This window comes from Colossoma macropomum, unplaced genomic scaffold (assembly GCF_904425465.1).
Source record: "Colossoma macropomum unplaced genomic scaffold, Colossoma_macropomum, whole genome shotgun sequence".
NCBI lineage: Eukaryota > Metazoa > Chordata > Actinopteri > Characiformes > Serrasalmidae > Colossoma > Colossoma macropomum.
Window position 1 is genome coordinate 17,768,617 of NW_023494795.1, and position 25,952 is coordinate 17,794,568.

Sequence of the window (25,952 nt, forward strand, 5' to 3'; positions counted from 1 at the left end):
AATTTAAGAAAAAACTCAGGAAGATATTAGTGAATCAGGACCTTTGTTTTATACTCTACATAGCTTACTTATTAAAATTTGTATGTTTTTTGTTTTCTAAAAATTCGATTTGAAGCTATCTATTTTTTTTTTTCTTTTGTCTTTTAGGCCCTTGGCCCTCAACAAACATTGCACTTTGGCTCCCCGAGACAAAAAGTTTGGGCATGCTTGTTATTGACGTATCCATGCTCAAATGAGTAGGCTTTTTTCTAAGCTTTCTTATAAATTGTTGGGGTTGTGATTTTTTGTCAGCATGACAAGCTTTGAAAAAGTTCTGTTTGAGAACTTACCTGAGCCAAACATATATATCACTGTTGTCAGAAGAAAACCTCATTTCTCCAAAATGGAAACTTTAAAGGAGAAGGAAAAAACCTACTTTACTTTTAATGTAAGTCAATGGAACCAGACTTTTTTCCAAGTCACTTTGGGTCATTTCTTCAGCGGCGATATGTTGTATGTATTTAGACCTCTATAGAAGCAAATCTCACCCTCCGAATCGAAAGTTGTATCAAACCTGAAAAGATCATTACACCGATAAATGTTAATTGTGAGTCAAATCCATTCGCTGTCAGTCTAAAGATTCACACCGTAACAGTTCCAGACATATATGGTATCATTAGTATCATACACTAAAATGGAAACAGATTCCAAGCCAAATCAGGGTATAAATACATCTATATATATAAATATAGCATCATTACAGGATGAACAGCAATATGTTTCAGAGTATGGACAAGACGTGTGAAACATTTGATGTGCTAATTAGATTAAAATTAATCACTGGCGGTCTGCCCCTAGCAAGCTGGCAGACAGTGTCTTCATCCCACTCTAGTCAGTACTGAAAAGAGAAAAAAAAAATCTGTTCTCTTTATGCAAAGACAGTGGTATTTGGCAAAGCATCATACAATGTTAAAATGTGTGGGCTGAATGCAGATATTCTGAGGAAGAGCTATCTTCTCGCACCAAACGTCTTCTATCCCCAAGTAAACACAGTACAGAGTAAACAGTAATTTAATATCAAGGCTGCGCATCTCTCCCTGAAATTATTTCCCAACTATCATAACAGTGGTAGTGCGGAACATCGTGTGGGCGGCACTTTTAGCTCCTCAGGATAGCATGGCTCTAAAAATAACAAAGCCATACAAGTGTATTTTGCACTCTGATATTCTGACCACAATACACTGTTTGGAAAGTCTGGAATTATTTTTTTTTTTAGAAAAAGATGCAAGAGACAAGCTACTGCTGTTGTAATAGAACATATATTTACTGAAGATACATAAAATAGATAGTAAAAGCAAAATAAAGCCAAAATCCAGAGTGTGGTAGACCAGTTTTAGGTACTGTGAGAAAAGAACTGCTAGAATGTCCACTATGTACCTTTACAGTGCTCACTAAACTACACTGAAAGCTGATATGATGTGATGCAGTTTTGTAAAATCCTGCCTGGAGCTTTATATAGAATTGTTGAATCATTATCTATTATTGAAGCCCTCCAGGCTTGGGCCTCTAGTGTGCAACATGTTGTAAAGAGCAAAAACATTTTTTTCCGTGTTTTAAGCATCTCAGAGGTGTAATGAAATGCTTGCAAGTGTTTCTGCTATAGGCCTAGCTACAGTGCTTGCCAGTTGCGGGTAATCAAGCGTTTTTGCTCAATGATGCAATGTAATTGTAACATTCAAAACTTTGATGTATTATTGCTTCTCTCCTAGACACTGTGCATACTGTATGGGAGAAAGGTCGTCAAATATTTTGGCAAATGCGTCACTGTATTGCTCGTTGACAACTGCATTGCTCTCTCATTGTCACATTGACGTGCAGGTGTGAAAAAAAACTGGCATCATATTAACAAGCAGTGTAGAGGAGAACTGGGTGGACAGATCCAGTGTCCACCTACACCTTCAGATTCTTTCCCAGAGATGATCCTGCAAGATAAAGACAATTTGACAGTACTGTCCACAAATGGCTAAATCAAATGTGAGCCTACAGCTATTTCTGATTACAACCATAAGAGATACAGGAAAAACAATCATGCTCACTGACCATGGAATAGAAAAGAAGCATCGAGCTACAATAAATCCTACAATCCTTGCTCATGCACTTAGTATAGAGCATTGGAGAAGACAGCAGAAATTGTGGGCACACTGTGGGACGGACTGCCTCGGTCACAGAGCGAAATCTCTGTCTGGTCACTCTAAGTCATCAGGGAGCTGATTATGGACTCTCTGCCCCAAGTCAAAAGCCCTCAGGTCACTAACTTAGCCCAGCCAGGAGATTTCCATGGAGACAAAGGCCTACTGCACTATGTACGCACGCGGTCGTCAAGGAAACAGGTGTGCTGTCAGAACCCTCAAGGTTCTGCTACATATATAGATTCAATATTTTTAATCCAATGTGGGTCAGTATGCCTTCTGAGAATTTAATATGACAAGGAAGGCCTCCCCAAAATTAATTACTTTTCTGAAAGTCTTTTGTGCAGAACAAGGTTTGAGATTGTAAGCTGTGTACTTATTGGTTTAGTGGAAGCATATTTCATTTTTAAAAATTTATATGTAACCTGCTCTACAATAAATCACTCGTACCGCAGTATTAAAGATATGAAACATTGCACTTTGCAGTTATACAAAAAAAAAACTTGTCTGTGTATTTGATACGTGATTAATGAACAACAAACAACAAACTTAGCACAATTAGTATATTTATTTTTAACACCAGTGTAGTACACTGTATATAACAAATTATGGTTTTATTCATGCCAGTGTGGTAAAAATAAACACTTTGTCCCATCCCACCCACCCCTCCAACATTTTCAGAATATCTTTATACACTCTGATAAAAAGGAAGTCTCATGTACAGTGAAAAAGAGGTTAATAAACGCAGTGGTCACTCCATCCAAGAGCAAGAGCCTGGGCACAGTCCTGCAGCCAAAAAAAGGCAAAGGCCTTTAACAACATTTGCAATAAGTGAGTGCTGTGCCCATCAATAGTGCTGTCCAGTGCATTAAAGGACTTTATTTTTCAATGTAATCTCGGTCAATTTCCATGGACAATAATTTCAGCACATTTCCCCCTTTTACATAGTAAAAGAACAGAAAAACAATTGACTATAAATAATACACAATAATATAAGAAGTCAATAGGCAGATGCTTCACTGGCTTTAACTATATGTGTTGCTTGTTTCTGTTCTTTTCTAAGCAAAGGCTAATTGTTGTCCATGGTCATCCACCGCTTGCTATGTGGGCGACAAAGACAGATCAAACAGAAAGTGTGATGCAGAATATGGGTTAACACCATCATGCCACATTGTAATACCTTCTATTTTAAAATAAAACTAGGTACATAACGTGCAAAAGTCAGAGACCGCCTTTCATTTATTTAATTTCCAGTCAAAACAGCCACTAAGTACAAGTTGTCATTTATTTAAGGAGACATTTCTGAAGAGTTTAGATATATGATGTTACTTGCATAAGGAAGAGGAATGTCAAAGGAAAATATCGGAAATGACACAAGTTTCAAAAAATGATCAAAAGATACAGAGAAAATGGGACTCCTACCAACCAAGGACCTGGTAGAGCAACAAAACTGTAATACCACCAGATAAACAGTACTTACAGCTTTCATCTTTGAGAGAGAGGAGAAAATCAAGCTCCACTCTTACTTAAGATCTGAAAAAATCCACAGGTGTTTCTGTCCATCATTTCACTGTGAGAGGACAATTCAACACTATGAGTCTGAAAGGATGTGTAGCAAACAAAGGAAATAGTGCTGTGGAACTAGACTGGAGGTGTGGGAAAATATCCATACAGATTTCTTTGAAAACCTGAATGTAAGTTGTCTGTCAAATAACTGTCCTCTGCATTGTTCCATATGCAGAAAAATGAAATAAATGGAGGGTCTCTGAATTTGCACTGTACTGTATTAATATCTACTACATTATTATATCAAATATAATACATTACTGCCCTTGGTCACATTTGCTTTTGGTACAGTATCACTTATTGCATCCTCTACTCTTCCCAGCAATAGAGAGTCTTCCATATGCCCTGACCCAGGCCCCCATACATCTTGTCTGGGTGTGTGTGCATGAAAGTTACAGCAAAACGCTGCTTTGGCAGGCAAATATCATTCTCATTGGCATCAAGTTTTGTACAGGTCAAAAATGCAGCATGCAGTCAAATGCCTGGAGCCTCCCTGGGCCATGACGGCTTTGTGTACAGCTCCAGTGTGCATCAGGGAAATGGAGGCAGCCTCCAACCCTTCCCGCTTGGTAAACTAGTGATGCCTGGCAGGGAAAGACCCTTGCTGGCTTCCTCAAACTCTACTACATCTCTGGAACACTGAGGTCCTCGCAGTGAATCAATTCCACTGGCGTGTGTAGTTATCTTTTTAACACTATTAGATTGTATAGCATTGGTTATCTTGATGTGCACGAAGTCTCCATAAATATACATGTTACTACTTATATGTTCCTCGCTGTTGGGTTCTATAGAAGGAACAACCTACTCAAATGGAATGTACAAGGGGAAAAGGAGCAAAAAGAATGCAGTGATGCTAATTTAGCATTTTTCTCTTGCACATGAAGGAAGAAGTCCACTCTGAAGGTTACTATCCTTTGTAGAGTATTAATCATTTAAGCATAGTGCCTTGAGAGTGTAAAGTAATTATTGTTTAGGTAATAAGATAAATGTCCAGCAAAAGTGAAGTTAATCATTATTCACACATACCTTCCTCTCAAGTGACCATACTCCAATAAAAATAAGCTATTACACATTTATATGATGTGCAACTGTCAGAACACAATCTTGAAGCCTCACTAAACTAAAACATGGAGAATGGTGGATGGAAACTCTGACGACAGTGAGCCCACTAAGTTGGGCATTCATGAAATTGTTACTGCTATTGACTGTCTGCTCAAGAATTTACAGGGGAAACAAACCATATAACACTTCAGCCAGCCAGTTTGTTAGATTTAGTCAAAATTTCATACTGATTTTAGGTTTAGCAGTAATGTAGACTTATCCTCAGATGCTCCACTCATAAAGGTCTCATTTCTATGGTATGCTAAGCTGGTCACAACCATCAGGATTTTGTCAGTCGCATTCTGATTGGCTATCTGCAGGTCCATGTGTGCACACTTCCATGCACTATCTATCGAGAAATACAGTTACTCACTCTGCATGCTATGGCGACTCTTTTGGAGCAAGATGGACATTTGATGGGTTTGCTGCTGCATATCACTGCAGGTGCGTTTTTGCTATAGCCCCTTTTAAAAAATCACCTCCCTTACGCGTCATTCAAAAACAATGATTTGTAGTTGTTTGTTTTGCATGTCAGTTAGATTTCCTGTTGAAGTAGGAAGCTCTTGGCCACGTTAAGTGCCAGACTTCTGCCCACCATCAGACAGTCTAATAGTTATGTACTTATGCAGTTTAATCATACTCATCTCATTTCTTACATTTCTACTTGCTAACTGCATGAGCTGACAACTTCAACTGGAACGTTATTGCTTGTCATAGTTAAGGCTAGACTGATTTAACAGGCTCATTTTCTGCAGAAACAAATAAATAAACAAATTGCACTACAAACAATTTTACAAATATTTTATAAATGGATACATGGTTTTAGTCTCATGGGAACAAACATGATCCTTGTGGCCAGAATGCTGGGGACTTAAACTTGTGGTGCTGGATTGTGCTGAAATGCTCTGAAAACAAAGTATACCCCCTCTAAAACCCAACCCCAAACTCCTCTAGTCCATGGTCTTTTAATGTCCGGAGCACAATCGATAACACCAGCAAAAAAAAAGCGAGTGCTATTCTATCAATGGCTAACAGAATTGTTTTTCCATTATAAGAGGTTATATTTATTTTATGTGTTCTTCTCACACACAAAGGTTTGAAGGTTTTTGGGGGGACTTATCAGTCATACTAATTTATGTTATATCCATGGGCTAATGACAGGCTTGTTTTAATGTAAGCGCACCATCACCCCTACTTTGAGCTCTATCTTCACAAAGTGTTAGACTGGTTTCAAAACTTCATGCTCAGTTTGTTCCCACCCTAATGAGTCTATGTTCTTACCTACATTTAGTCCAAAAGTTCTCATGGTTGTCCCAAAATGTTCTTATTATGATATCATGCCTGGCCCCACAAGACTAACATGGTTCAAGGTTCATGGTTCAAAATTTAGCTCCATGTAGCTGATCATTTGCAATGTCAGAAGGTAAAACCATCTACATTACTTTAAAAGTGCAGTGCTGCATTGGGAATACAGAGTGCGGGCCGGTCCAGTAGACTGAATAAATATAGAGGGGTAAATTCAGGCACTTAGTCATTCAGCTCACACAGTACTCACTGTAATATTGAATCTGAATGAACTAAATGTGTGTATGTGTGTGTGTGTGTGTGTGGGGTCATTAGCATTTGTTTAGTTTTAATATGGAACCTCTATAGAACTAAAGGTACACAGTGGGAAATTTGACTATTTCTGGCTATGAAGAAGTTAAAGAAATATTTTGGTGAAAAATCAAATTTACCCAATTTTCAACTTACCTCAGATATAGTTGATTAGCCAAGACACAGTTGGAGTCCAAATTTTGCTATCGTTACTTTAAAACTGGAGCTAACAAACACTAGAACTCAATTGTCACCCAAACAGCCCAAATAATTTCTGTAAAAATACACCCCAAAAACTTCTCTCAACACAACTAAACTACATCCAGGTCTTCACAAAGGACATACAGTATAGCTAATGTGGTTTAGGGCACAGTATGACTTACTATGAGTTATAAAAATGAGCAAAACTTCACTACTAGCAGCCATTTCAGACATCAAGGCTGGTATTTGCAAAACAGGACTGATGTTGGATCAGATTCCTCTGTATTTATGAGTACTGATGCACTGGTGCTCTCACCCCTTCTCTTCTGCCTCTACACTAATACCGGTGTCTCTAAGGAGCCAGCTGTCAAGATCCTGAAGTTTGCAGATGACGCCACTGTGATGGGCCTCATAGCCAACAGTGATGAGTCTGCCTGCAGAAAAGAAGTTGAGCAGCTGGTCTCCTGGTGCAACAGCAACCACCTGCTGCTCAACACACAAAACTGTAGAGGTGGTGGTGGACTTCAGGCGCAACCCTCCCTACCCTCCCTCAACATCAACAGCTCTGAGGTTTTCACTGTAGAGTCACTCAAGTTCCTGGGCACCACTATATTCAGGGCCCTGAAGTGGGAGAGAAACACGATTTCCATAGCCAAGAGAGCACAGCGGAGAATGTTCTTCCTGAAACAGCTGAAGAAATTTAATCTGCCGCAGAGCCTGATGATCCAGTTCTACACAGTGATCGAGTCCATCCTCACATCATGCATAACTATCTGGTTTGATTCCTCCACCTCACAATAACAAGCCAAACTCAAGTGCATAATCAGAACAGTGGAGAGGATCATTGGATGTAGTCTGCCAACACTTCAGGACATGTACAACAGCACGGTGATGAAGTGCGTTGACAAAATTACAGCTGACCCCTCCCATCCTGGACATCACCACTTCCTGCTACTTCCCTCTGATAGAAGATTTAGGGCCATTGAAACCAGCACAGCCAGACATGCTAAACAGCTTTTTTCCCCACAGCTTTGGCACTCATTGACCACCGTGGGCGTCTCACATTCTACACTTAAACTAAACCAACAACCTCCTTACTGTTTTACAGTGACTCGCCTGTAACATAGTGGTGTTTGCACAACTGTAGAGATATTCATATCATTCTGTAATATTCTGTTTCTAATAGCTTTTACAATATATGGCATCAGATCTTCATATGTATAGATATTCTTATCTGCATATGTACACATATTCACACTTCTCTTTGGCCCCTATATGGCTTTTTATTATTCTTTATACTCTATTTTGTTTATTGTATTTTTTATTTTATTTTTTTCTTAGCTAAATATATGTCAACAGTCTGTTTGCTTGTCTGGCCTGTTTAGAATGCTACATGTCATGCATGTGTGCACTCACCAAGACAAATTCTTGTATGTGTAACTTGCCAGAAGTGATTCTGATGGTCATTCTCACAAACACTCCACACATCAGCTCTCCTACTCCTGAGTTAATTTGTGAATACAAACTCTGTTATCGGAAGTGGCTGACAAAAGTTTTGTCATTTCTATAATTCTATAATTAGAAGTCATACTGCGCTCTAAACTATGTTAACAGGTTTACATGAACTTAACGAAGACAAGGATGTAGTTTGAGTGGCTTGAAAAAAACTACATTGGTGGGATATTTTTTGCAGAAACGATTTGGGCTATTTTGGTGACTAGTGAGTTCACATGTTTATTGGTAATGTTAGCCTCATAGCTCCAGTTTTAAACTAAAGAAGCAAAACATGTCTAGGCTGATCGACTAAATCTGGGGTATGCAGAAAATTTAATTGATTAGATTTTTCACCTAGCCATTTCTTTAAATGAGCTTTGATGATGACTGTGAAAGACTCTGCATTAAGACGTTACATTATAATTCTAATTCACCCTCAAATCCCAGCATCCTTGGACATTATGAAGTGGTATTGTATATGAAGGCCTTCATGTAAGCATCTTGTGAGCTGTATGCTGTTTGAAATCAATCTTGTTTTTAAGGACACTGAGAGAAAGCAAGAAGAATATGAAGTACACAGAAAAAAAACACAAGGAGGTTGAATTACTATATCATACCAAACCCTCTGTATTGCCTTGCTGGGTGTCTGAAAATATTAATATGGAAATATTAATGCTTTTCTAGGTAGACACATTTATTCTGGAACTCCCTTAGTGTATGTAGCTACTTTACCAAAACCCAAATATGGAGTTACACAAATTAGGTTCAGCATAAGAGGAAAATAATTGATTCAATAAAAGTGGGGTTTTTAGACAAAGTAATGGGAAAAATGGATGAAGCTGTTGAAAATTTAAAATCTGTATCCAACCAACATGTGTATAGTATCTTCCTCTAACTCGGTTGATATCATGCAGAAAAAATACTGTTCATGCTTGTGCTAAGATAGATGTGGTTATGTTCATGCTTCTAAGACTGCGAAGAGATTTTCTCCAAAATGCAGCCCTCAGTAAGAGTTGGACATGTTCATTTGTATAAGTGATATGAGGCAAATGATTGCTTCCTATCCCTATCATGCCAATCTGCATTACAAATCCATCCAGCATGCACTCATATCATACTAAAGCATTTTACCCACCCACCCCACAGTTCCCAATATGTCAAATTTTGAATGGTAAATCAACCATGAAAATATTGCTTCATGGGTAAAAAAGAGGTTGAGAAACATAAAAGAGTTGAAGCTACATATAGGTTGCTCCTCACATGTATTAGAGGAAAAACAATAGAATTTCTTTGAAATCTCCATCTCTGGTCTGCATGCATGTGATTTGTAGTGTGTTGTAAACACTTAAATAATAAAGAGATCAGGATATGTGGTGGAAAGAGGGTGTGGAGAGACTAGAGCCACCCTTAGCTATTTCAGTCTGCAGAGATGCTTTGTTCAAGCAGTGCCACCGAAGTACCAAACCAAGCTTTATTACAGCTACAGAGCACCTGTGTGCAGGGCACAGTGCATCTGCTCTTAAAGATAAATGCCCTGAAATATCAGTCAGTAAAGAGATAGTCCAGCGCCTGGGGCCAGTATAAAAAACTGTGTCTCTTTAAATCATTTTGCATGCAGTCGACTGCATAAATATACAAGCAACCACTATTCTTAGAGTAGACTTCATTGGCAGGCCAGATTCCAGCTGGACATGCATCTATTTACAATAGAAACTATTCTTGCCTCCTTCAACAGTTTCCTCATCCATCGTCAAGTGAGAAGGAGAGTTGAAATAAATAAACCCACCAACTTATATCCTATAAATAAATGTACTCTCTTGATTCAAAAGGGTCCATCATCTTTCTCTGCATCTGGGGTAACAGGCCTCGAGACGGTGAAGATGTCCTGGCATTTGAGTTTGGTTTTGGGGGTTGAAGTCTGCAGGTGTGGGCTGGGTCTCTTCTCGGAAAGCAGTCTCAAGATCTCGCCCACTTGAGCTTCTAATACAGACAGACGACTGCTCAGCGTCTGGATGTCCCCCTTCAGCTCCATCTTGGCCTCCTGCAGGCTGTTCTGCAGGAGGGCCTGCTCAGGAACAGGTTGGAATGGAAGACCTCGTGGAGGCAGGACCCCTGTTCCAGGGCTGGGCTGCTCAAAGGGACTCCGCTCAAATGGACTCCGCTCAAAAGGACTTCGCTCCATTGGACTACGTTCCATGGGGCTGCGAGAGTCACCTGCCCTGTCAATGCGCAGGTCACTTTTGGTGATGCCACTGTCACAAGAATCAGTCTTGTGTAGGGCGCTCTTCTCATCTGCCCCTTCACCACCTTCATTGGAATTGCCATTGCCATTACTTTCCGAACCTCCTGCTCTACCAGGACCTCTCCCTTCAGCCTCCTGGTTCTTGCCATCCTCAGAGAGCAGTTCCTGGGACTGGGAAACATCTCCCCACTCCTCCTCCCTCTGCTGCCGCTCTGGATCAGACGGAGGAGCGAGGGAAGCTCCAGTCCCTGTGTTCCTGAGACGCATCCAGCCCCGTCCACCCCCGCCTGCCCTGGGGCGGACTGGACTGGTGACCTTTAAGCAGTTCTGGTCACCTATGCCCAAGCTGGGTTTCAGTTCCAAGGCCTCGTGGCCATCCCTCCGGCCAGAGTCCTCTCTTTGAATGTAGGCCAGGGAGCTCTGGACTGGAGTTATCTGTGAGACAGTCACAACACTGGGGCCACCGTTCCCACCACCTCCGCCTGAACCAGGGGCCCCATTTTGCATAGGGGGTCCGTGCTGATGTTGCAGTGTGTGGTGCACCTGGTACTGGGGCTGATGATGATGATGGTGGTGGTGCTGCTGCTGATGGTGCTGGTGGGAGAGTGGTTGGAGCTGGTGCTCCACTTGGAACTGGTTCCTCTCCAGATCTGACTGCAAGGACCCTTGCGCCCTCATCTCCTTCTGCTGCTTGAACTTCTGGAACAGTTTGCGGACTGGGTGGTCCACAGGAATGGAGAGCGTCACCTCGTTCTTCTGATGTCTCCTTTCCTCCTCCTCCTTCTTCACATCAGCGATTTTGCGAAAGACGATCTGTGAAAAGGCAAGCGTTTCTAAAGTGAGAACTGTGTAGCACAGAGCTCCATTACAGCACACATGTTTATGGCAATACATAAGTTACTGTGGGTGTTGAAGATGACTTTTTTTTATTCACAGCTTACAAAGTCAGAGTCACTGCTATAAATAAAACTAAACTAACATAATCTGCTCAGGAGGATAATTGTGAGCATACTACAGAATGTGTTAATCTCTAAATTATGGATATAGTGAGAAGGTTAAGTGACCAAATGAAAGATAATGGTGCTGAAAACCCATAAAAAGCTACCAAAAATGGAGGGAAAATATTTGTAGTGAAAGCCAGCCTTACTGTCATCAACGGAGGATCTTTTCTTCCTCTTATGACCTTCTTAGCAGGAGCATGAGAGCTCAGGTCCCTAATTAAGGCTTGCTTTAGTTGAATACGGCTCATAATGAGCCATTAAAGCTCATAAGAGATTGGAGAGCACGGCTGAGAGGAGCAGGTTCATCCTGGTCCATTCTCAGTAATGCTCAGCCTGCCACAAAAAGAACTTTCACCTGGTGTCAGCTATTGCAATTGTGTTTATTCAAATAACAACCCATTTATTATTTTATGTATGTGTACAGTTAACACAGCATGAGGAAAACACCCCTGTGATTTCTTTGAGAACCATTCTATTACACAGCCTGTCCTCAGTCATTGAGAACCTTCCCCTGAGTCGTGCAGTCATTGCTGCTGTTAAAGATTTATTGTTTATGAACAAGCTTAGGCAAAGTGCTGGGGTCAAGTAGCACTTTAGAAGACTGAGGGAAAAAGCCGAGAGTTCAGACAGGATCTAGGAGGGGGGCTCAGTATTGAGTTGCGGCAAACAGGCCTGGAGTTCTGCCAAATGGAAATGCGGTTTATACTCACAACCCACAACAAGCAGTGCTGTCAAACTTTTAAGTGCTTAAACTGCCGATAGCTAACGAGCAACACACTCTCCTTCAGTAAGTAAGCAGCCTCAGAGCAGGAGACCCTCTGAGGTCAGAGAAAGCGAAGCAGCCTCTGGCAAGTCCAGCACTTCCCTCGGACCCAGACCACCGCCCTCTCCTTCTTCACCTCCCTCCAGCTGTGGGTATGCTCATGACAGAAGCTTTGATCGCATACGTTGTTAATTAGACAGCACTAATTAGCTGCCCAGGCCTCTCACCGGATGCCCTGGGGAGGACTGCATGGCCCAGCCTGACATACTATAGAAGGCACTTGCTGCACAGCTTGTTACTTTTAATAAGGTTCCTATCTTACTATTTAAAGACCAATATGTAGTTAAGTGTTGTTGTTTTTACTTGCCTCCTCCATCTTCTCCACTTTGCAAAGTATTTACATTAAAAAAAATTAAGGGTGGCAAGTTTTTTTTCTGCATTGCCTGTAAAAAGTTTGCCTCCAACTGGAAATTTCTGTATAAGCTAAGAATATAGAGCAGCAAAGGTTTAGTTAACATGAAGTGGCTGTTTTCTAATTTCATAATTCATGTTCATAAAAGTCTCTCCATTGGTATTAAAAACAGTTGCAAAAAAATATTCTGGCCCAAAGGTGGCTTAATACCTGACATCATAACAAGGGGATAAAATGCATGCTGTATGCCATTATTCTCAAGGTAGTACTGTCATAAATACTTACAGGTGTTTTACTCAAAATAAAGCTTGCAAGTAGGTGTGGGTGATATTGCAAAAATGTAACAGCACAATTAGCGATGTGCCAAATGTATGTAAATTTATCAAATACATTTAAAAATGTTTGGAACATCTTTTGAAAAGAATTTGCATTTCACCATCTTAGATATGTGCAAATAAACCTTTTAAGATGACAAAAGCAAGTGATGTAGGGGTTGATACACTGTGAACATACAGTCCAATGATTTGATATCTTGTTATTTTGAAATACATTGTGTGAGCGCTGTCTTACATACATACATGGTTAATGCAAAGTACAAATGGCAAACACAGAAGTCAGTACCACTGAGTTTTATCTGTAACCTAACCTTTGTTAAAACTACATATAATTGAAAAAACATAATACTAAACACAAATAAATGCATAAATGCAATATATTTAATACTTCTTTGCCCATTTTCATACATATCCAAAATATTTTTTATATTTTATAAACATTTGTAATATAGATTTTTTTCCATATGGGAATATTAACAATACTGGTTTGCTCATACTGAAAAATCTCGCTTTGAGAATAATTTATCAGTCAACATCAGTCACCTGAATTTGAGCCTTCCCTCTCTGTCTTCCCTGCTGCTAGCTTTGCTATCTAGGGAGCTGTTCAAAGCTTAGCCGGTTAGCTTTAGTTATAGTAAGAGTGGAAGTTACATTTACTCAGCTGCATGTACCTAAATTCGTGTATTTATACTTGGAATTCTTTGAGTAAATTCAAATGATAGTTAATTAAGTGGCTTATATGTGTGAAGAAAACAATTACTTTTTACTCAGTTTCACTTCAGACTGAAATCTTAATTCTGGTTTTCATTCTGCTGGTTCAGCTGCTGGGCTGCTCACACCTCTCACTTTGGAGTTTTAACATTTTATTTTGGAATAAAAGGATCTCAAAAGAAAACAGCACATAACAAACTGAAAAAATGCTGAATGTATTAAATTCAATTGTAGTTCTGCAATTAATATTCAATTATACTTTGAGGTTGAAGTACAAAAACCAAAACATGTGACCAATCATATGACTTTATTCTGTCCTTAATTGCCAAATAAATTATGTATATTTACTTCCATCGTAATTTCTAACATTTGTTTTTTTATCAGCAAAAAAAATTATCCACCTCTGGGCGACCGGGCGATTCTATTCAACAATTTGCCTTTTTTATTCAATATGCCAAAATGAGTACAAAAATATGTGGATGGAAACCCAGCTAATGACACTGTGTCCTTGTTCAGTAATAAATATAGCATAGTATGGTTTCATTTAACAATCTTACGTACTAGTAAGGATGAGGCTTTTTTTTTTGCTTTTAATTTTTTGTCTCCCGTTAATTTTATGGAATAAAATCTTTAACACTGTTCAACACTGTTTTGTGCTGTTCAGAGACGTGAAATGGCAGCGGTTCATTTTTCAGTTTGGGTAATGTTATTAGACAGTTTGGCATTCATTCACATTCAGAATTATTGGCCTAAAGTGTCGTTTCTAGAACTGTGTAAATGGGGTGTCCAGGGGCAGCTAAGACTACCTAGACCAAAGACCATCAACACATTAATATACTAAACTATCAAAAAATAACCCTCAGTTAAAGAACCTTTGTAGACAATGTAACATTTTTAACTTAACTGATAGGCTGTTCAAATCATATGAGCTTTGGGAAGATCCTATATTGAGTGACAGTTCCAGATTGAAAGATGAAAACTGACTGAATTTATTGAACACTGATAGCTGCTCATTAGCTCTGACCTCATTAACTCGCTGGAAATGTTTCACCTAAACAAGACTTTTTTTACTCTGTTATTATTAGTACACAAGATATCCAGAAAGCTCATGGAGAAGAGATGATGTGCACAGAGCTGACCAGACAGGTGAGTAGAACTATTTTATTCAGGATCATTCATTTCACACATATGGAAAAATGCAGGAAAATTTGGGTTGGCAGCCATGGTGACTAGTTATATATCAGGTGTGGTCAGAGCCAGTCTGTCCACCCCTCTAACTCCCTAACCAAACTATCTGTTGTTGTTCTTACATTCATTAAAACTGTTCCTTCACTACAGTATGTTTTGCTACTGTTGGACGACGTAAGGTAATTTAGCTACTTTTTCACTTTAAAAACATATGGTTCAGTTTAATGCACTAGTTCAGTATTAGCAGTCTGATGTAGCTCCTTGAACACTTGGCTCCTGTGTGCACTATTGGAGACAAACATCCTGTAGGGTAAACATTTTTGCAGTATATTCACTTCTCTCTATGTAGGTCTTTCCCATCTTTTCATACAAAAATAGATACAACAAAAAATGTCTTACCTAAGATTGTGTCAATGCAATAAAGCTGATCTCAATACTGTATTAATGAAGCATCACAGATTTCTGAATTCTTTCTCCTAAACTCCCCTTAGGAGAAAAGAGGAGATAAACATCAGCATTTCACTGTGAGAAGATCTGCTGTTGAATGAGAAAAGCAAGACTTCTCCTTCTACACTGCCGAAATGGATGAGAGAGTTGTTAAAGTCATCTCAAAGAAGAAAGCTTATATATCAATATGTAATTTGATCTGTAAATATTTGGATTTTCCTTGTTTTTATTTTTTGAAAAACTGAATCCTGCATAATAATTTGTAACAACGTATTTTGTATTCTTTTCAAAATATCAATTAAGCCACTGCCAGTATCAGTACTTCCACTTGCAATAACATTCAAATTGTGATGAAATTGCTGAAGATTAAAAATCCGTAAAAATACTGACTGTTTAGGAAAAACAAAGAAAAGTGGCATGTACATAATAATTTGGAACTTTGTGTAGAATAGAGCTCTCTAAGAAAACAGTGAGATCTTACACTTTTCTCATGGAAATATTATTCAGCTAAGACTTGGGTGAGATGAGTCATACACAAAAGAGGTAATCCATATGCGTGACAATAATCTGATTAAAGCGAGAAAATCTGTGGGTTATTTGTCATGAGTCAAATTTCAGAAAGAGGAGAAAATGGCTTAAGTCTCACTCTGACTGCAAACAGGACTTAACCATGTCTAGGCGAAGTACATGAGATTAAGAGGAGATCTCATTTAGAACATCTCTTTCCTCTGGGAAAGCATCACACCCCTGATAATGTTCTGACACCAGAAGAGCTTTCCTGTGTGTAAAATTAAGCCTTAGAGAAAATGGAGAAGCACTCTTTTAAAAAAAATACTTTGAAACCTTAAAATGTTTTACATAAATACATTAAGTGTATTACCTCCAAGTTTTTAAGAAACATTAGTTATGTGTTCTTGATGTGTTGCATTGCTGGTAATACATTAAGTATAATATTTATAGACTTGAACCATCATGACCATCTTGTATGACAAATTACAAAGTACAAAATAAATGGTCAATCAAATACAGTAGTTGTACTCTTGAACTATATTTTCCAGTACACTTAAGAAGTGTTGGAAGGTTACATTTATAATACTACAAACATTGTTATTGTGTACTACAGGTAAAATACTTGTGTAGTAGAGGTATGCGGCATGGAATGCTTAGCATGTATTTGAGTATACCTTAGTAAATCCTTAAAGTACATACTTTAGTATACTGAACCAGTATTGCAAGAGCACAAGAAAGATTTAGCAAATATACCTGACGATATTTATGAATAAACTAATTATATACTGTGACTATAAAACTTCATATACTAATTATGTGATTACAGAGCACACAGTGTTGCAAACATACTTTTAACACAGTTTAAATGTTTTTCAGAATCTAAACAAACAGGTCTAATTATGCTCTCTGTGTCATAAAAGTGGTGAGTGGGAGTCCTGATGATATCCACAAATTCTTACGTAATTTTTCAAGTTCATGCTAACACTTCATTGTATCGCTCACCTCTCCTGATCTTCAATATGTTAAGTTATTGGAAATGTATATAGAAAACATATATATTTAAAACATTTTGAAAAGCTATGTGTCCCCAGACCTTTGACAGACAGTAGATTACACATGTGCCCACAGCCAAAATTGGGAAAAATTAGTGAATGAGGGCAAAATCACCATCAGCTCTCTCTCTCTATTTTAATCACTATCATGTGCCTCGTAAGATAACATCAGAGACACTGTGCCGACTTTAAAAACGTCATCTCCTCAGGGTAAGCGGTGGTCTGCGGTGGTAAAAATAGAGCCAAGCGTGTCATGTGACTCTTCGTTATCCCAGTGCGGTCTTTCGGCACCCTACAGTGCTGCGGTCGTGTGTCACTTCCCATCTCCTAGGAGGACACTGGTAAATAATGGATCCAGCCCCACTCTGCCGCTTCCGATTATTTAAGTACCGCTTAGTACAGACTCAGTGAGATGAGAGTGACAGATAGAGAGAGAGCAAGACAGGAGGAAGGAGGGAAAAAGACAGATCAGAAGGAAAATAAAAAGAGTAATGAGATATAAAGATGAGGTCTGGTAAATATCCAGATACAATGGAATTAGAAAAAGGCTCGGAGACATTCCCAAGCATCCGAGACACTAATTGCTACAGGAAAGTAATGCATTATTTTCCAACAGCAATTAGTGTCAAAGAAGCTTCTCTGCATTTTTGTTGTAAATAAAAATACGCTTTTTCTGTTTGAAATAAAAAAATAATACAGTAAGTTTCTCCACAGACACCTGACACAGAAAAGTTTGTGATCAAATATTCTGATCGGTCGGGCCGAAGTCTGCAACATTAAAAACACAAACATTAAAAACGCAAACCGTAATTGACATTTTTGTGGCTACTGATATTTTACAAATTTAAATAGATTTACACAAAAACACTTCATCACTAATTAATGTTTATTAAGCAGTAACTACAGTGAATTAAACATTGTACAATTTTACTTTTGTGTTATATATCAGAATTTTTTGCACAACACTTCAGGTGTTATTAGGCCTTGTTAAGCCATTAGCTGGTAACTAAGCTATCAAACCAGTAGATGCTGATTAACTGGGGGCTTATCACTATATTACAACAGAGTGATGTGCCGTACCACTAAAATATGGTGTTGGGTTCTGTTAGGGTATTGCAGACTCAAAACTTCTGTATTTGTTAAATATTTCAATATAAAAAAAAAAATTAAATAAAGAATGTCTTTGTATTAGGCCAATTTAGTTTATCCATGACTAAGTTCAATAAGTATCATTGAGCATAATACATAATACAGTATAAATTCTGCTAATGCAAGCTTGTTTCATGCCAGATATAATGTGGCAGAAATTAATGTTTCTGTGAATCTTCTTTATGCTAGTTGTGAGAGTGTACTTTGTACACACTTCTAAAGGCAAATGACACAAAATAGACTCAAACTTAAAGACCTAATCAGTGATGCTATGGCTGTGCTATATCACAGCAGTTCCTGCTTAATAATGCAGTACGTACTGACAATGGGCTTGATAAGGGCATTACAGTGGCATTATATTTTGTCCTCCTACATTGAGGTGTTACCAAAAATTATTATGAGATCAATCTAAGAACATTTATTACTTACAGAAGGGCTGTGCAGTCTGGTATTATTCAGCTACACTAGTGACATCCTTTTTGAAGACCCCAGAGATCCATAATGTCCCTGAGCTTGTGAAAACACCACGTTTCTATCTCCTCTCATCTTTATTACAACTCTAGAATTAGGAAGCTGTTACTGGTGCAACAAGAGTGTAGCCTGCCAAAGCCTATTCATGCAGGATTTATGGGGCCTAATCTTTACCTCTAGAGCACAAATAAAAACCATCTATTATTCATGCGGACCGATTTAGCAACACAATTCAACCAGGCGGCGTGCATCTGTGCAGATGTCTAAAATCTATTAGCATTTTTACCACTCACTTCATCCCTCAGCTCCCCCCTCTCCTACAGGGCCAAACACTGTTTGAATCAATTACAACTACATGCGATAATGTAGCCACATATCCATTTACTAGGAAATGATAATGAATAATTATGAAATGCAGATTAAACTTGCCTTTAAATGTGTGAAAGTGAGGTACTACGCTGTGGTTTATGCACATGTGGAGCATGTGGGTGTGGGTGTTGGGGGGGGTGGAATCTGTGTGAGACATTTTTATACTTAATTAACACTAAAATTGAATGAATACTCATGTGCTGCGTCATTACAGAGAAGAATAACAGAGAAGAATAATAATTGTCATGGAGCTTTGCAGTACGACTGTGTCTCATGGCTGAATATAAAGAGGAATTTGCTCTTGAGCCTCTATCGTACATTAATTAATTATTCCCCCTTATTGATCTTATTGGATTATGGCAATTACAGCAATGCCCTGCCTATCTAGTGACAAAAAGAAAGAAAGCAATATGTCAACAGCCTCTATTGCTCTACTGGAGGAAACTGATTAAATGCGACAAAGCAGATAATTAAGGATTTGTAATGATCTCTAGGCATCCAGAGGGAATTTGAAATGAGAACCCAATGTTTCATTTGCACCCTCTGAAGCTGGCATTATTTCCACATTTCACCACCAAGAGCTGATATATCTTTCCTTCAACAAATATGCACTGCATAAAAGGGGTAATTGGACAGGCATGCTGTGGGTTTCATTAGCTCTTTATTAAGATCACTGCGCAGCAGTAACGTTACACGTTCAAGGACTCAAGCTGCTCTAAGTGGTTTCAAACGATCTGTTGAAAAGGCATTGTGTGAAATGCAACATTAGAGGTCATTTCAAAGTTGCTTCACTGAACATGTGATGAGTCCTGTTGATCTTACAGTGTACACAACAGACGATCTGGGCCTTCAGAGAAGGCCTTATGATTTCTGAGAATTAAAAAAAAATTTGGTTTATTTTAATTTAATGTAATCATGCATTTTTTTACTTAAATATTTCCAATATTGTAGAAATACTCTTATTTTATAGTTATCTAGTATCTAGGTAGATACATCCATTGGTTAGGAGCTGGACTAAAAGTCTAGTGCCTCATGTGACTGTCAAGGGGTCTTGGTTTTTACTGGAAAAGCAAGTTTCCCACCAGAAAGCATCACATGAAAACTCTTCTAAATAAGATTAGGAAGTCTGGCACACTGAGATTTTTAATGTAACACTAATTGGGCAATAGTCAATACTATTTTCATCGTGGCAGAGGAAAGACACTAACATGGAGTAATTATACAAATACAACAGATGGCAATGAAAGTGAATTTTGAATCAAAAAGTACAGTAAATTGTAAACACATACAATAAAGCTGAATTTTATTTCTGGCTTGTTTATATTTGAAACACCAGTAAAATAGGCCAAAATTGACAGGTACTATTTTGCATCTTCAATGTTTTGTTTACCTTCTCCATGAACCACATGAAGTGCACACATCATGTGGGAGAAAACCACCACCAAACTTACACTTGAAAGCAGCGTCAGTTTAACCACTAACATAACTAGGAAATGACAGTAGAACCAATCAAGTTTCAATTTCCAATTACTGCAACTTTCTGGAAGATCTTGGGACATCACTGACTGTGAGTTCAAGTGGTAGCCTGACCAATGCCTTTCAGTGCGATATTAAAACAGCAGCGGAAGCTCTCCACCCGGGCTCTTTACTGAAAGAGTCACTGTAAAACAACAACAAGGTAAAATATATGTTCATATATCTCTTACATACTATAACATATGCCTTTTACAAGCTTCAAATGTCCATGTCTAGAATGGCCAAAAAATTCATAGTTTTAAATTCAAAAGTTCATGGGAATCACTGTTAACTTGCTAGCATATTATTAAAAATTTAAAAAAACAAGTGTAATGAAATCCAAAAATGTTTCAGTCACAGAATTTAAAGTTCATGCTTAATACCGATGGCTATTCATCCATCAGATATATTATTCTACTAGGGACTATTAAGGAAACCCTGTGACTCTCAGAGACAATGTTTTCCATATTCTGGCAAAATGGATATGAAAGTAATTTCCTACATATGCCATTTACATTTAGTCACCTCAATTAAAAAGATTTAGTTGACTGATTCAATTCCTGAACCTCACCAAGGTGATACAGCTGCCTGGAAATCGAAACTGGTATTGAACCGAGTCGTGCCTGAGAGAAAACACCTGAAAGAATGAGGCAAGTCATGCAAACACTACATTTCCAAAAACACAGGCAGACTGGTGGTGGTGATGCAACATGGTCAACCACACAAACAGCCCTGGCCTGCTCCCAGCCTGGAGCTGCAGGGATAATGGGAAAAGCAATCTTCTGAATCGATCAACTGGAACCACAACTGAGAAATCCAGCACACTGAGAGACATGCACTTTTACTCCGCAACATAAAGAGAAAGAGTAAATCTCTTAACACAGGTCCATCTGAAACTGACAAAGACAGCCACGAATCACATAATGTTTGATGAATTGGTAAATAAAGAGCATGCACATGCGCACACACTCCCAGCAGTAACATAGTGCAATGGGGGCAATGTAGCACCTACTGGGATGAAAGAAGTAGAGCATATGCACAAGCTACAGGACAATGTAGCTCCAGAGGGGAAAAGGCAACATGAATGATTCAGTAGAGGTGGTGAGCCTGTAAAGAGTGTTCTCAGCTCATTCTACTTCACTTTATTCCTAATGGAGGGTTCTGACTGAACATTCGCCAAGGTCTGTAGTTTCCTGCCTCTAAATGCCCCATTACAGCCTGGATGACACTTAGAGGCAGACATTAGTCTCCTTTGAAGTGACACAGTGGGCAGTGCTATAAGAAAGCTAGGTGCACAATGCACAGTGCATTCCACATGTAGAAGTTATCCAAAATAGTCCAAATAGAATATCTGCATGAGGTAGAGTTTCATTTATATGTATGAAATGTCAAGACTGGGAAATAAACTAGCAAGAAATAATTTTTCGGTCAGCAGACTAATTTAGAGATGCGGTTCCACAGAAACAGTGGGTCTATTTTTAGTACAGCATTTCCTCTTCACTGCTCTTTCCACTATCTGTGAACTGTGTTAACCTATTCACTATTGTAGTGGAAAGAAACAGCTGGATCGCAATTAATGTTTACTCTTAAGATAATATATAGCATAGTGTAAACAGTCCACATCTGAGGCCCCTGTAGTATACTTACATCTGAGTCTCATATAGCTAGGCAATAAATTAATTAATTGCATGCACACAAAGGGTGTTGTTCAGAGTGGTCAGTTCAGAACTTATAATGGAAGATTAAAATTTAACTGTTATTCACCTTTAGAAATAACTCCGACAGAGTAGAGAATATATAGCTTGTAAGGATGTCCAGATCCTGTTTTGTTTTTTGAGCTGATCTGATCAGAGTACTTTAACCAATCTGAAACCAATACCTAAAACCAATCTGATACAAAATGTTACTTTCATAGATAATACAACCAAATACAACCCCATAGTTTAGGTCAGATATTTCAATGAATGCTACTGTTAGAAAAAAAAATAAAGTGTGTTCATAAAGTGACACTCTTTATTGGTATGATTTGTTGACTACTTTTTAATGACAGTTTTATAGTATGTCTAGTGTTGATGTATGATCCAATTTGATTAACCCATCCAGTCCGAGCTTTCCAAAAAACACCTTAGTGTTAAGGTAATTTTAACTAGAGAGTGTGTTCAGTGTGATGTTCCCTTTACCGTTTAAGAATAGTTTTTGTGCTAAGGTGCATTTGGGAAACCCAGCTTTGATTATTTGGCTACAAGTTACTTTTAAATGCTGCAGTAAAAATCATCTTTTGGGTTTCTGGGCTATTTGTGTGAAATAAACATTTCATGCTGTTGTGAATACAGAATGATTCATATTGGTGTAACATGCTCTTGTGCCAATGAAAAATCACAAAAATGGAAGGTCATCATAGGTAAAAGCTCTTAGTTCTTGCATCTTCACAACTATTCTATATTAAATAAATAAGACAAAGCTGTCCTTAGATCATCACAATTTTTTGGTAGATGCTATCACCATGGTAACACTGTAAGCCACCATCAGTTGTGCAAAAGCCACAGAAACAAGCTTTTTTTCCCAGTGCCAACATGTAAATGCAGCATTAGCTTGCTTGACTTTTTCTCCTGAGCTGTGCTACATCCTATAGGCTACTCATCCAGCTAGCAAGTAGTAGTACTTGACTGGGGTAAATAAAAGAAAGTTCAAGAGTCAAAAAGTGATAAGAACATCACTATCTTCAACAATTTACCCTGAACATCTGCACCTAGAGGTGTAAAAGGTAGGACTAAGTTAATTAGGTTAATTAGTTAATAGGTTAATTAGTCTTTACCTGCCGTTAGTCCGTGAGCTAAATATGAGGTAAGCAATTGTGTGTTGTTTTTTCTGCTATGGTTATGGTAACAGGTGGGTAATTTTTTAACACTTAGCTATAATGATGTTGGCAAGTTAGCAGTTATTATCCACATTATAGTGATACCCTTAGGCCTTATAGCTTGCTATCTGCCCCCCCTCCCCAATCCTGTTTTAAAGTGCAATCATTGCTGATGGGTATAAAGCCCCCCAGCACTGGGTGTGGAGCAGTGGAACTGCGCTCTCTAGAGTGATGGAGCTCCATCTTTACCTGTGGAATGAGTGGTGTTTGTGATCCAGAACTAATCTTCCAACATCTGTACGTGACCTCACTAATGTTTTCTAGCTGAATGCAATCAAATATTCACCACAATGTTCCAACACTCAATGTTTATACACTCATCATCACCATCTCACTCATCATCTAAGCCGTTTATACTCCTGGGTCACAGGGGTTGCTGGAGTCTATCTCAGTGCTCACTGGGATAAATACACTATATACCATACTATATATCTCCATATCTGTCGTTTTTCGGTTTTTGACATGATTTGAAAATCCCTGCTGCCCTTACATTGTGTGTAAATGTCATGATGAATGGACCAAAAGAAATGGCCAAAAATGAATTGGGAAAAAAGGTCTGGTTACACTGACTTACATTAAAAGTAAAGTATGTTTTTTCCTTCTCCTGTAAAGTTATCACTTTGAAGATAGGAGGTTTTGTCCAGACAACAGTGATATAAATGTATGTAGTATACTGTAAACACTGTAAAATACTTTAGAATAGGGTGTTCTAAAGGGTGTAAGATCTCATGCCATCTACCTGGGTGAGGAATACTTTACAGCTCTCCACGGGCGTATTGAATGGGTATAAATCTATTTATATCTGTTTCTTAAAACAGGTATAAACACACGCTCCAGCATCCTTTTCAGATCAACAAAGTTGTTTTACACAAAGGAATCCACAGAGAGAATAACACGACACATTCATCTCCCAAGACAAGAGAAAGAAGAAAAGTGACATGCTCAGACAGTGACGGAGTGACGGACAGTGGGGATTGCGACAGCTCCTCTGCCCTACCTCACCCCAGGGGATGGAGGAGATTATGAGAAAGAGCATTTTCACACAAAATCCATTTTTCTTTCATTTAAAACTCATCTCATGCTTCTGCTCTAGCTTATTCCCTGCTCCATGAAACTTTTTTCAGTCCTACACTAATCTCCAATTATTGATGAAACCTGGAAGATTTAATATTACTCATTTTAGAAATATGAAAATGGTAAATTTATTCATTTACCATTTATCCAGGCCAGACTCTTGAATCACTTAGAAATCTTGGCTAACACGGCAGTACATATGCACAGTGCAGCTTAAAGGGCATATATCACGCAAAACCAACATTTTCTAGCTCTTTTTAAAACACAAAATAATCGCATATTACTGCGTACTGCATAGTACTGCAGGGCTTTAGAGTTTGGCCTCTGTCAGTTAAACGAAATACCATTTGCCCTATGCAAAGTCTAACTCCTCACCAGCTTTCTAAGCTTTGCCTTTTTCCAGTGAACATTTCATCGTAATTAAGGAAAATTCAGTGCATCTGAAGTGGCTTCTATGTTCTAGCTCACAGAACAGGAATAGCGGGATGACACAAAGTGTCACACAGAGTGACGTGAACAAAAATGAAGGCACACTGACTCACACCTTGCAGAGCTTTAAGAGACTTCAATCAAATTAATTTTCTCTGGGATCTTTTAAATGAAAGAATCCAGTGTTTTATTATTTTAAGAGAAATAGAAAAATTGCCCTGTTTTTGTTTCCTGTAATACACAAACAGTGCTTTTGTTATGGAAACATGCTTTGACTGCAATTGACTTGTAAGGATAGCAGGTTTATTGGTATACAAAGGGCACCACTAATCATTACAGAGATTATATTTGTTGGTTTAATGTGGAAGAGCACTCAGAGTTTCACTGACAAGGATTAAGCCTTGTCCTGAACTAAACTGCAATGCCTATGATGTTTTACTATTACAAATTCTATTTAGTCTAGGCTTAGGCTTAATCTGGGTCTGGGAAACTGGCCCAGTGTGTCAAAATCTTGGGTAGCTCCTGATATCATGATTAGTAAACAAAAATCATTGCCTTCATTACAAACATGCCATGACAGCTGATATACTGTCCAGTAATAAGCCTTAAAGGTTTTGATGTGAAATGGTTCATCGTAGAGAAACTTAAATTCTCCACAGTGGTGGTGAATAGAACCAGGGGTTACAATGTCTACAACACAAATATAGCCATTTTATTAATTATCCAAAATGACAAGTGAACCTACATGTGTCTTCTAAGCATTTATATGTAATGATGGTGGTAAAATAGCATTAAACTAAAAAAATTAGTTTTGTTTTTGTGGGCTACTTTGCCTCACAACACCCTACATGCACTTCTCCACTATGAATGGGTTTTTAAAATGTTGCATGTTTTATTATTAAAACAAACATAATTAAACTATGACCAAAAACACTGAACTAGTCATGAGCTTTTTTATTGGTAATGAAGGTTCATTAAAAAAGGAAATATTTACCTATTATATATTGATGCGCACCTTCAAATTTGACACTGAACTCATGGCATCCAAACATTTTCTTCTGCTGTTAGCAGAAAATAAAATAAAGACTGAGCTTCCAAGTTTTTAAGCACAAATGTTCACTCTCATCCTCAAACAAATCACCTTACAAACACAAAACAAGACTTCATGTAGCATTGCACTGCTGCAGTGCTGGGTGGAATCAAAGAGCAAAAGCAGTGGGTAAAAACAAGAGTGGGCAACC

General features: G+C 38.4%; 1 protein-coding gene across 1 annotated transcript in view; it reads right to left on the reverse strand.

The window, feature by feature from the left end:
• Positions 1-9,350: 9,350 nt before the first annotated feature.
• kcnh5a (potassium voltage-gated channel, subfamily H (eag-related), member 5a) overlaps positions 9,351-25,952 on the reverse strand; it is a 136,680-nt gene continuing 120,078 nt past the window's right edge. The window contains exons 11-14 of the mRNA XM_036581691.1: positions 10,980-11,181; positions 10,488-10,874; positions 10,299-10,418; positions 9,351-10,220 (exon numbers count right to left, since the gene is read on the reverse strand). Of these exons, the coding sequence (XP_036437584.1) occupies positions 9,949-10,220; positions 10,299-10,418; positions 10,488-10,874; positions 10,980-11,181 (981 nt within the window). The 3' untranslated portion in view covers positions 9,351-9,948. The remainder of the gene's footprint in view (positions 10,221-10,298; positions 10,419-10,487; positions 10,875-10,979; positions 11,182-25,952) is intronic.